Consider the following 12,136-nt stretch of genomic DNA (forward strand, 5'->3'; position numbering starts at 1 on the left):
ATTGAAATAGAGAGCAAACAAACGGCCAACCAAGTATGGGGACCCGTTAACCAAAAAACCAATGCTGGATGGGAGAGGAACCAACAAAACAGTGAGGTAGGAGGCATGTCCCGGAGGAACCCGCAGCAGAGCAGCAGCATCAGTAGAGGATAGTCCCCATAGTGACTTAGGGGAGGTATTCATGGCAGCCCAAGCGATGAAGAGGCAGCTACAATGTTTAGGGGCTTCAGTATCCATGCAGGCGGTAATTTGGAAAGACAGCAGCATACTCAATGCAGGAGCAGCATATGTGATGGTAGAATGGAGGACCTTCCATGTTAGAGCAGCAGCGAACAGCATAGGCACACCAATAGGAAGTCTGTAGATGAATCAATAGAGTGTTGCAGCATGTGATACCCACAGAAGCAACACAAATGAGGGTCTGGATACATCAAAACCGAGAACGGCACGCAAACAGACCCAAGAAACCAAAAACCAAAACAGAATGTACTATAACAGGGTGAACAGCAACGCAAAGACCCAACGAAGCAACTGAGGGGGCCAGGAAACGAAGGAAGTGAGGAAACCCAAAACAGGTGGTAGGTACAACATAGCATAACATGCAAGAGAACCCCAGCCTAAGAGACGTCTTTATTCTAAGTAAAACTATATTGTGAAGTTAGAAAATATTTTTCTTTTTTGCGAATGATGAATTCGTTAATTTGTTAAAGATATAATGTTGTTGATTCGACTTAGCAGACGATTGCTCGTTCTTTCTTTTGTCTTTGTTTTAAGTGATTTTGATGGAACTTCCAAATCTAATCACATCTCCTTCGCACTCAAACTTATAAGAATTCGTAGAAAACTAATTTTGAGGACAAGATTCACAGGCAATACCGATAACTTTCTTCACGGTTGAACAATAAAAGAAGTTTACTCTTGATCTTGATCTTGATCTTTCTCTTTCATTTTTTTTTTTTTTTGTGAACTTTTTCTAGTTTTTATATTTCAAAATTGGAAGAAACAACTTTATTAAAATCACGAATTGAGTTTCTAGTTGAGTACACATTCAACTATATATATATATATATATATAGAGATATTTGATATTGCTATTTTGGCGTTGTTCTCTTCAAGTTGGGTTTAAGAAAGAACAAAAAGAGAGAGGAAAATTTCGAATTTTATCGAGATAGAAAAGTAGCAACTGATTAATCATTAATTTGCCTATAAATGTATCAGTAAATGCTTCATAAAGTTGAGAATAATTTGGTCAGTTAACATAAAATCTACATCTTTTAGTGAAAAAAGAGTGAAAATAGTACTGCCCATAATCTAATGTCTATCTTTGGAGAGAGAGGAGAGAATGAGAGATACCGACCTAACAATTGTTTGAACTTTCCTCGATATTAACACATATTTCCCTTTTTGTGCATACAATTTGAAATGTGCACGGAAGATTTTGATTGCACATTTTCAATCGATGAATTTCGACTTAATTTTTGCACGTAATTGAAGAAGGAAGTCATGATTCCTAAAATGCAAAGACTTTTAGTTTTTTGCGATGTTATCAACTTTTTTATACCGTGACGCTGGATTTATTGCATGGGTCGAAGAGGCAAATTGGGTCGGTATTAATTATGAATTAGACCAAGGATTTTTCCCTATCTTAAAGTTATGTGTCCAATAGACTACTCTTAAAATTCAACCGTGTAGAGAATAATGTGGTTTCCAATTTGCATTCCGTATCACCAGCAAAAGAGGAGCGAGAAAGAGTCACCCAATCAATGCATAAAGAGACAAACATATATATATATATCTGAAGATTTGTCTACCTGGGAAGAATAATAATCTCGAGTTAATGTGAATTTGAATTAGGAAAGCATTAGACATTCACATAACCATCTTATTGCCATCTCGATTACTTGTGAAAATTACAATTTTGTCCCCGCCTCTCCCATCATACGCATTCTTTCGACCAAACGAACGAGCGCTCATGAAATTTTACCGGTTTAGATTGAATATCGAAACTAACACGAGTTTTGCTTCATATAGATATAGAATAACAAATGTACGGCATTAAAATCAAAGAGGTACGTCAATAAAATCAAAGTTTTTCCACACAAGTTTTTTTAAAAAAAAGATAAAATCGATACCATCCATATCAATCAAGCACATATTTAATTTTTTTTTCTTTTGGGGTAACTATTTTATGTCCGGTGCATTTTACGCCATCTACGCACATGACATCAAATCGAACCCCTCGAATTTATATCCTAAGTTTTGGTCATAAATGCGGACAAACAAACCCCGATGAACGGACGCATCATGCAAAAAGTAGCAAACCCTATAAACACCGCTCGGAGAAGAGAAAAAGAAAAAGTTACTTAAAAATTTAAAGCCGCAAAAATAAAATAAAAATAAAAATAATAAGAGAGAAGGAAATCCAAATGGGCCCCATCCTAGGATAGTGGGGCCCAACCGGAGACCAAAGCCCACGAAACCCCGACCCTCCCCCTGGCCACCCCACGCTGCGTAGCCTCCTCTGCTACCACCACCCCACCACATACACAACAGAGAAGGAAACCAAGGAAATCCCCCGAGAGCTTGTCCCTTTCGCGCTCATGAAAACTTTCCATATATTGCATGCAGGGCAGAGTCTCTCTCTCCTTCTTCCACTTTCTCTCTCTTCCTCTTCCTCTTCCTCTTCCTCTTCACTCTCTCTCTCTCTCTCTCTCTCTTTCTCTCTATCTTAGTCAACCGATTTCCCATTGCGTTCCCCTCATCTCTCGATCTTTCCTTCTTCCATCCACCCAAATTCCCTCCTCCCCACCTCCTCCAGTCGATATCTCTCCGACTCTTGATCGAATCTCCTCTCCAAAGATCGTATCTTTGATTCTCTTTTCTTGTTTTTTCAAACTCCCCCACCCATCTCTCTCTCTCTCTCTCTCTCTCTCTCTCTCTCTCTCTATATATATATACACAGCGCCCCGAAACCCCCTCCCTCCTCCTCCTCTTCTTCGCCTCTCGGAGTGGAAGACGACTAGAAGCAGGCGGCGGCGACCGGTGCTTCGGTTCTTTTCTCTCCGATCCATGTCGTTTCCCGACGACCCCGACGACGCCCATGTGCTTCCTGCCCCGTCGGACCCCCGTCTCGCGGTCTGCCTCCGCTCAGAACCGCCCTCCGGTCGGACCCTTTACGGCCCCCGCAACCCTAGAGGCCGCCTTGGCTCGCCTCAGCCTCCTGCCTTGCTCCGGTCACGAGACGTGCGTTTATCCGGGTCGCGTCGAGCTGGATGACGGGGTGGACGATGTGTCCTTGGCTTTGAAGGGTAATGAGCTGAGCGGCTTGAGCCGGCGCAGCTTCAGTATCTGGTCCCCGGATTATCGCCACCCCGGGGACCATCGGAGTCTGCTAGGGTCTTGTCCTGATGGGCGAGAAATTTATGGGGCGGCCGAGGCCGAAGTGCTGCGTCCAGCGTTTAATACTCTTGGCCAGGTTGGTTTGTATAGGGATGGGTCATGGGACTATTATACGGATAGGATTAGCCAAGTCTCGCCAAACACAAATCTTCCGCAGCAAAACGGGTTGTTAAACGATTACTCCAGGATTTATTCAGGTGTGACTGATAATGGATATCATGTAAACGGGCTTGTTTCCGGAAGTAGTCCGAATGATAGGAGGGCGCAATTCCTGCAAGCATCATTCAACTGTACATCTGTAGAAGCTATGCGAGGCCGAGTAGAGTCCATTGCCAAAGATCCAGAAGGTTTCCGGATTTTACTCTCCATGATGGAGAGGATGGACAGGGATGAGACGGAACTAGTTTTCTCGGAGATTATTCGACGTGTCGGCGATTTGATGACCGACCCTTTCGCTAACCATGTGGTGCAGAGGCTCTTCGAAGTCTGCAGTGAGGAACAGAGGAAGCAAATTTTGTATGCGGTGACCTGGAATTCTCAAATTGTTAGCATATGCCTTAGCACATATGGGTATGTTGTGGCTTCACAAGTATCTCCTCATAAGTCTACTTCAGAGTCTGGACTAACAATTCTGTTCGGTATGCTGATAGTCTAGTTCTTTTGCAGGATTCGTTCTGTACAGAAGTTAATGAACACACTTACCACTCGTTGGCAAAAGAATGTGGTTATACATGCCCTCGCACCTTTTATGTATCAATTGATCAAGAACGCTGTCGGTCATCAAGTCATCCGGCACTGCCTTAAGGTCTTCTCTAATGAAGATAATGAGGTAGTGTGACATTGCATTGGTTGGTTACACCTCTTTCTGTTTCCAGAGAAGTTCTCTCTCCTGCTAAGCTCCTACATGTTAGGAATTAAATTTGTAGCCCTTTTTAATTATCTGACTCTTATCTTTACTTGGGGAAAGGAGATTATCAATATTTGTGGAAAGCAGCAAAATATGGAGTGTCAAGAAGCCGGTGCACCTTTCGAACCTATTTCTTAGGGGATATTTCCTCTCCAAGACTTTTAACTACCCAGTAATGCACTAAGTTCTAGGGAGAGCAAATGAAGCTATCAGTTCCTGTTTGATGTTCCTATGTTGAGAATTATGCAGGAGAAATCCACTGAGGTAGTTCATACACAATTAATCGTGTGTCTAGAAAATTCACCATGTTACGATCTGTTTTTCAGTGTGATTGAAGATAAGCTAAGGTTTGTCATACTGTGGTCGATTTAGCTTTAAAACATCTTTTAGTTAGACGAAAGATCAACTGATGAGCATCCTCATCTCGAAGCTACATTATCCTCGAGCTCGACAAGATGATACACATGTACAGTATGCTACACTCATGTCGCCCTGCATAATTTTCATAAAGTGAAGTCCTCTTTCTATGAAAGAAACAGAGAAGAGAACAGAGGTTGATCTAAAATAATTGAATTAGTGCTGCTTGTGATAACAAACACAGATTTATGTATGCCAATTAAGATGTAGGAGTAACAGTTGCTAGGTGAAAAGTATTTTTCAGTTTGGATTTACTCTAGATAATATCTGTTTACTGTATAAGTTGTCCTTGAACCAGAAAGAAACATAGAGATGTCTGAACTTTGAAGACGTTTATTTTAATGGATTAGAAGTCTGCTGGACTATAAGACAAATGCAGATGCAAGGACGATAATAATTGGATCTGACTCATAAGAAAAGAAAATGAACAAAGCCAATCATTGGTTCAGTAACAGCAGGCCAGGCACAACCACCTTTTGAACCTTAGTTTGTTCTGCCCATTGAGATGGGCATTCCACTACTTTGTTCAAAGTGTTCTTTTTATTCTTGGACTTGCTCTCCTATGGGTAGCCTCCACTTCTCTGGTATTTACTATGGCTCCATTAACTATTGCAGTACTGCGTTTGTTGTGCAGATCCTTTATGATCTGGTGGCTACTAAGTGTTTTGAGATTGCAATTGATAAAAGTGGATGCTGCATTCTGCAACAATGTGTTGAACATGCGCAAGGAAAGCAAAGAGATCGCCTCGTGGCTGAAATTACAAGCCATGCCCTTCTGCTAGCTGAAAACCGCTATGGGTTAGTTTCTCTATACCCTCTTAAGCCTACTCTTATTATTCGATACCAAACTCAACTTCCTTCCATTTCAATTGGTTTTTTATTTTTTTTTTCTCCATCCAGCAACTATGTGGTACAACATCTGCTGACTTTGGAGATCCCACAAGCTGCTGATGATCTTCACAGACAGTTCCTCGGCAGCTATGTAAATCTATCCTGCAATAAGTATGGTAGCAATGTGGTGGAGAAATGCTTGACAGAGATGGGATACAACCAATTCAAACAAATTGTTGTGGAGTTGCTTGAAGAATTCCTGAAGGTGCTCTTGGACGAATTTGGAAACTACGTCATCCGAAGGGCAGTTGAGGTGTCCAAGGTCAGTTTTCACATGCATTCTACATGCCATAAGGTGTTCTGTATCTTTCTCATACATGATCAGCATTCGTGGACAATTGGTCATCACTCAGCTCTAAATCTCAATCTATGAAGATTCGCAATAGTTACGATCGACAATGTCCTGGCAATCTTATCAAGGTTTTAAAGCCCTTATAGATTCATTAGATGTTCTCTGGAACTTTGTTCTGACATTGGAGATTAGCTTCATGCCATTTTGCACGGTCAATCCCTCTGATTGCTAGCCTGCCATGGTCTCTGTCCTCATTTGATGCAGGAGCAGCGGCAGACCCAAATCTACTACATTTTGTCAGCGGAGCTCAAGAGATTGGATCCACAAATCAAGAGCAATCCTTATAGCAAGAAGGCGGTCTCTCGGCTCGAGAAGCAGAACATATTGCCGTGATGAGGATATGTGTTTGCTCAGAAAGTAAAGCTGCATATTTTGATTTCTGCCAGTTGGTCTTTAGGCTAACCTTCCTGTTGGTGTTTGTTGTTGTTGTTGTTGTTGTTGTTGGGTCTTAGGCTAATAAGTTCTCCGTGCCCCCCTGGTGTTTGGTGTCCAGTGTTCATTTCCTCATTTGTGGCTTGTGAAATAGGGAGACATGTTTGAGTTCCATTTTTTTTTTTTGGTCGAATGTTTGAGTTACATTGAAATGTTGTCTTTTTTCACTTCTCTCACACAGACTTAGGAGTTTGAAAGCAATCTGGGGAGTTGCCTTTTCAAAGTGTAAATCGAATGGATATGCCCCATTGTTGACTGTCTTATGCTCAGTTGTCACGAATATAGTTCTTGCTCCGAGAGTTCATATCTCTGATTGTCTGTACTGTGCTTGTCGATGAATCACTTCCAGTGCCTGCAAATTGTTGGTCAATGGGGAATTCGCAAGTTGGTGTCGTTAGAGGTGACAAAATGTGGGTTGCTTAACAAGCTTAAGTGGGTCATAAATGAGTTGCTTAATAACTTAATGGATCTCAAATGAGTTTTAAACAGGTCATAAATGGATTAGCTAAATATCTTAAGTGAGTCAATTTTTATTTTTTTAATTATAAAAATTGTCCACAATATTTTAGTAATATAATTTTTTTAGTACTTTATAAGTTTTGCTAATTTGGATTAAATATGGAAGTGTTTTACTACTATGGGTCAGGTCGGGTATGAGTCGTTAGATTTGTATTACATTTTTTTCTTTTGGTCGAAATTGTACAACATGAAAATGGATTAAATGGGTCAATATAAGTCGGACCATATTTAATCCGACTCATCCGTTTGACACCTCTAGATGTAATCGACCCCATTATACAAAGGTGATTGAGGTTTCTTTAACTACTAGGAGTTTTGGAGCATTATGGTAGATAATTGATCCTGATTTGCTTCTCCTACTCAGTACTCATCGTTTGAAGCGGGTTCGCTCTATAGGCTAGCAGGCTTGGATCGACTACAAGTCCACTGAGCAGTCTTAACTCGTCCACTGATCATTTTTCCTTTTTTGACGAACTTGATATATTCACTCGCACTTATTTATATGATGCATTGTAGTAGTACCACAAGATATCAATTATACAAATATTACAGACTTTATAGTAAATAAAAGCTAATAATAAAATCTTAATCGTTAATATAATTGATTTTTCACCTTTAATATCCATAGATAATTCACTCTAATATCTATTCATAGAAGAATTATTGTCATTCCTAATAAAAATTTATTCAACAGATTACTACAATTCATATTTTTATAATTCATCATGCAGTTCAATAGATTGTTCGATAAGTATGTGCAATCAATCCCGTTACTTAAATTCTGAATAATATATGACAATTAGTATTTGTCAATTATAAGTCACAATTCCAATGATAAATTAATGTGGTCAATCAAATTTTAGAGTCAAACATTGAAATTACTTAGCACAAATCTAAATTAGAACTTATTCACTTTGCTTATATTTTTATTTTGAGCAAGTACAGATCAAAATTTTAACGAAAAATCACTAAATTTCAAAGTACAAATGGAATCATAATTTGTTATCACAAAACAACTAGAAAAGAAGCCGTGCGATGCACGAGAAGATATAACTTTATACAAATAGATCATACGATTTTTCTCTGATAATAAATTGATTTTTATAGTTCTGGCAACTGAGTATTATTTATTTTCTCGAAATACTTACAGGACAACTACATATTCAGTGAGATTTATAAATAAACGAACGAATCTACTTGATGAGGTAAAAGAAAAGTCACAAATCGTGGTAAGTTCGGTAGTAACCCCGCTGTACTGTGACATCTTGGTGATTTTGTTATTATTATGCTAACCATTTTTCTTTAATGACCATTAAATCTTCATATGCATGAAGCATGACAATAAAAACTATTATCTTCCAAATTGCAACTAACTGGCATTTCCAGTCTCAACACGACATAATTGGCCTGTAAAAGGCTTTGGAAATTGTTTACTGTAAAATTTTCTAGCATAAACAGGAGAACGAAAAACATACTGCATATCTTCACCAAAAAAAAAAAAAAAATACTGCATACATTTTCTGTTTCCAAATATAGTAATAGTGAATTCAAGGAAATGAAACCATTGACACAAACACTGGCACATGTTCACGTTGCCATATTTACTGCATTAATCAGATGTCTCAAGTGCGATAAACTATATTATTTTAATTTGTAAGCAAAATATGTTCACAAAACTGTTACATGAAAAAATTGTCTAAAAAATCCTAAACTTATTACACTTTTGATAATTCAGACCTAAATTTTTTAAATTTTACCAATTGAATCCTAAACATTTTCACGTTTTGCCAATTGAGTCCTAAACATTTTCACGTTTTGCCAATTGAATTCATTTATTCGATTTTGGCCAAAAATCGCTGTCGTGGACCTACCGACGTGGCACGATCGGCAAGGGCCAGCGACCCTTGCCCAGATCCAGTTTGGGTTTTTAGGTTGTCAAAAAATTAGTTGGGGTAAATTTGTCATAGGTGAACCGGTTTGAGATTTTCAATGGTAAAAAAATAGTTTGGGGTAAATTTGTTACATGTGTATTTGTTTGAGGTTTTTTATGGTATAAAAGTATTTTGGAGTAAATTTGTCATAGGTGTACCAATTTGGAGTTTTCCGTAGTATAAACCTTTCTTTATAAACAAAGGAAAAAGCAAGCAAATCACTCAAAATGCCATTCCATTTTGAAATGTTTATTTCATTTGCAAATCCTAACCAAACATGCAATTAGTTTTTTTTTTTTTTTGTCGAAAGAAAGATTCTATTCATTAATAGTCAAGAGAGTTACATAGAATGCTTTCAAACTCCCAAAAGACAGTAAAAGAAATCCAGAAAGCAAATTCTACAACTAAAAACACATTCTCATCCTCCAAAAGTAAATCTGATACCATAACATTGCAGCGGCCGATCACCAAAGTCCATGATGGGCACACACCGATAGCTCCCATACCAAATGCAACGGCTAACATGCAATTACTTTACACATTAATGTTTTGTAACGGATAATTGTGGACCCCATAGGAAGGAAAAAAACGACACAGATCCTTAAATAATAAGATCCTTCCTTCTTGTTTTTCTTTGAGAAGTATAATTTTCTGTTTAAATTTGACTATTTATTTACTTACTTTTGTATGTGGAATTACACATTTCTCCTCACAGTGTACGACTCAAGTCTCTTTTAAAAGAGAACACGGAAAAGGAGTAAAGCAAAAAATCTTCTTAAAAAAGAAACAAAAAATTCATAAATAGCATTGGCACTAGTACTTTATTACCTCATTATCCTCATATTTATACAAGACATTTATACAATCGATAAGAATATTAAGAGAAGAGGGAGCGAGATATACCCTAGAAGGGATTAGAGAAGAGGGAGAGATACATACCTAAGGTTGCGTTTGGTTGTCGGGATAAAAGTCGGGATAAGATATGTTTGATCCTATCTTGCATTTGGTAGGTGTCTAGTATAGGATAAAGTCGAATATAGAGAGGATATAGCCCGAAATTAAAAATCCTAGGGGAGGGGGTGGAATAAATAAGGATAGAATTTCTTATATCCAGTTATTTTTTTGAAAACCCTACCTTGTCCCTTTTTTTCTCCTCCGTTAGCACGCACGACTCCTCTGTAACTAAAGTAGCGACGTTGAAGCGCCTTCTTCTCCATAGGTCTCTGGTTCACATGGAAGCTTTACGGAAGAGGAGAAAGAATTGAAGCATCATATTCCCGCAGGTAAATAATATATCGTTTCTCTCTCTCTCTCTCTCTCTCTCTCTCTCTCTCTCTCATTCTCATATTAAGACTTGTGCACGAAGGCCAAGTGTAGGGATTGAAAAAGGGTTGTTATAGGCGTTAAAAATGATTTAGGTGTAGATTTCTTTTCGGTATTTGGGCAATTACGTTTGGAAAGACGTTACCGATTTCTGGATAAGAGAATGCCATTGTGATTTTTAGATTGCCACTATGAATCGGAAGTCAGAAGCTTCGAGATTCGGATGCTCTACTGAAAAGCAAAAAATTTGTGCTTGGTTGGTCCAATTGAGATTGGTCGAGTGAAGTTAGAAACCTGTTCTGCAATTTTTTTTTTTTTTAATTTGATCGTCTGCCCTACTTGCTAAGCCTATGGAGAGGATTTTGATTCTTCATAATAAAGCATTGAACAATTAGTGCAAACAACTTCATAACAAGGCATTGAACGATTAGTCCAGATCGGGATGATGGTGCTCGATGTATTTGGCAATGATTTAACCGTAATGATACTACACGAAACTAATAGCCGTCTTAAGAATTCTTAGTTTGTTCAATAAAAAGTTTGTAACCATAACCTTGACTTTGGAGATCCTTTCATGGTGGTGATTGTCTTGATCTGCAAACATAAAGTGGCCTTGTTTATTTTTATCTGGATAATCTATGAGATTTGTAACCTTGAATAGGTAATATATGTTTGACAATGAGGCATTGAGGTGTCAACGTTGTGTTTCCTTGTTCATATTGCCAAGGAGATATATAACTCTCACTTTTGTTCCTTAACATTGCTATCTTAGACCTATCAACTTTAGTTCATTTCCTAAGCATTTGTGTATATCCGGCAATAATGATGGATTGATTTATTAAGATTTTATGAAAATCTATTGATTTGAAAAAGATATCATTTTGAATGATTTAGCTATTATCCAACCTGCTAATTTGTACTTGCCTAATGTTTTTGCTTTTTTTGTTTTTCTCATTAGAAATGGATCACGATGATAGAGATGAAATATTTTGCATTATGATATTAGAGAAGGTGAACACAAAAATATTACTTTTGTGTATGATGTACATGATTGTGGCGTTCACTGTTGTTGAAAGGCACTACCGTAACCATATATTGAAGGATCGTACATTTGTTAGAAGCCAAACTCATTTAGATCACCTTGACCGCCTCATTAATAGTAGTGACTTGAATTATGTGGAATAACTTAGGATGAATAGACATACATTTAGTCCACTATGAGAGTTGGTACATACAATTGGTGGTTTACAAGAAGATGGACTTGTAACTATAGAAGAACAAGTGGCAATGTTACTGCATATACTTGCCCATCATGTGAAAAATCGCATCATCAAGTTCAGATTTATGAGGTCCGGGGAGACAATGAGTAGCTATTTTAACTTATTTTTAAGTGCAGTGATTAGATTGCATAATGTTCTTCTTGTCCCACCTAAACCAGTTCCGGATGGATGCATTGACGAGAGATGGAAATGGTTTAAGATATGTTTGCTATGCTATTACATGGATTAATTTAATACTTTAAAGGTAAGGTTATTTCATTAATTTCATGTTTCTAGGGTTGCTTAGGATCATTAGATGACACATACATTTGGGTATGGGTTCCGGAGGTTGATAAATCGAGGTACCGAAATGGAAAGTGTGATGTAGCGACTAACGTGTAAGGAGTTTTCTCATGCGACATGAGATTCATATATGTTGTACCTAGATGGGAAGACTAAACAGCGGATTCTAGAGTGCTTCGAGATGCGTTAGTTAAACCAAATAGGCTAAAGATTCTCGTTGCTAAGATAAACCTTTATCAATATTTTGAAATTTTTTCATGTGTGTTTTAATGATTTTAAGACAATTAATAATGTTATCATTTGTTATTAGGTAATTATTATCTTGTAGATGCTAGATACACGATTGGGGAGGGATTTCTTGCTCCATATTGAGGTACTCTATACCACCTATCCGAGTGGACAG

The 12,136-nt window shown here is 38.0% G+C and overlaps 1 protein-coding gene across 1 annotated transcript; it reads left to right on the forward strand.

The window, feature by feature from the left end:
• The first annotated feature begins 2,689 nt into the window (after positions 1 to 2,689).
• Positions 2,690 to 6,508, forward strand: LOC115728397 (putative pumilio homolog 8, chloroplastic). The gene is made up of 5 exons (XM_030658732.2): positions 2,690 to 3,969; positions 4,066 to 4,228; positions 5,358 to 5,521; positions 5,624 to 5,876; positions 6,171 to 6,508. Exons 1-5 carry the CDS (start codon positions 3,101 to 3,103, stop codon positions 6,297 to 6,299), a joined length of 1,578 nt encoding a protein of 525 aa, XP_030514592.2. The 5' UTR covers positions 2,690 to 3,100; the 3' UTR covers positions 6,300 to 6,508.
• Positions 6,509 to 12,136: the final 5,628 nt, after the last annotated feature.

The sequence above is a fragment of the Rhodamnia argentea genome, chromosome 2 (assembly GCF_020921035.1).
Source record: "Rhodamnia argentea isolate NSW1041297 chromosome 2, ASM2092103v1, whole genome shotgun sequence".
NCBI classification, from domain to species: Eukaryota; Viridiplantae; Streptophyta; class Magnoliopsida; order Myrtales; family Myrtaceae; genus Rhodamnia; species Rhodamnia argentea.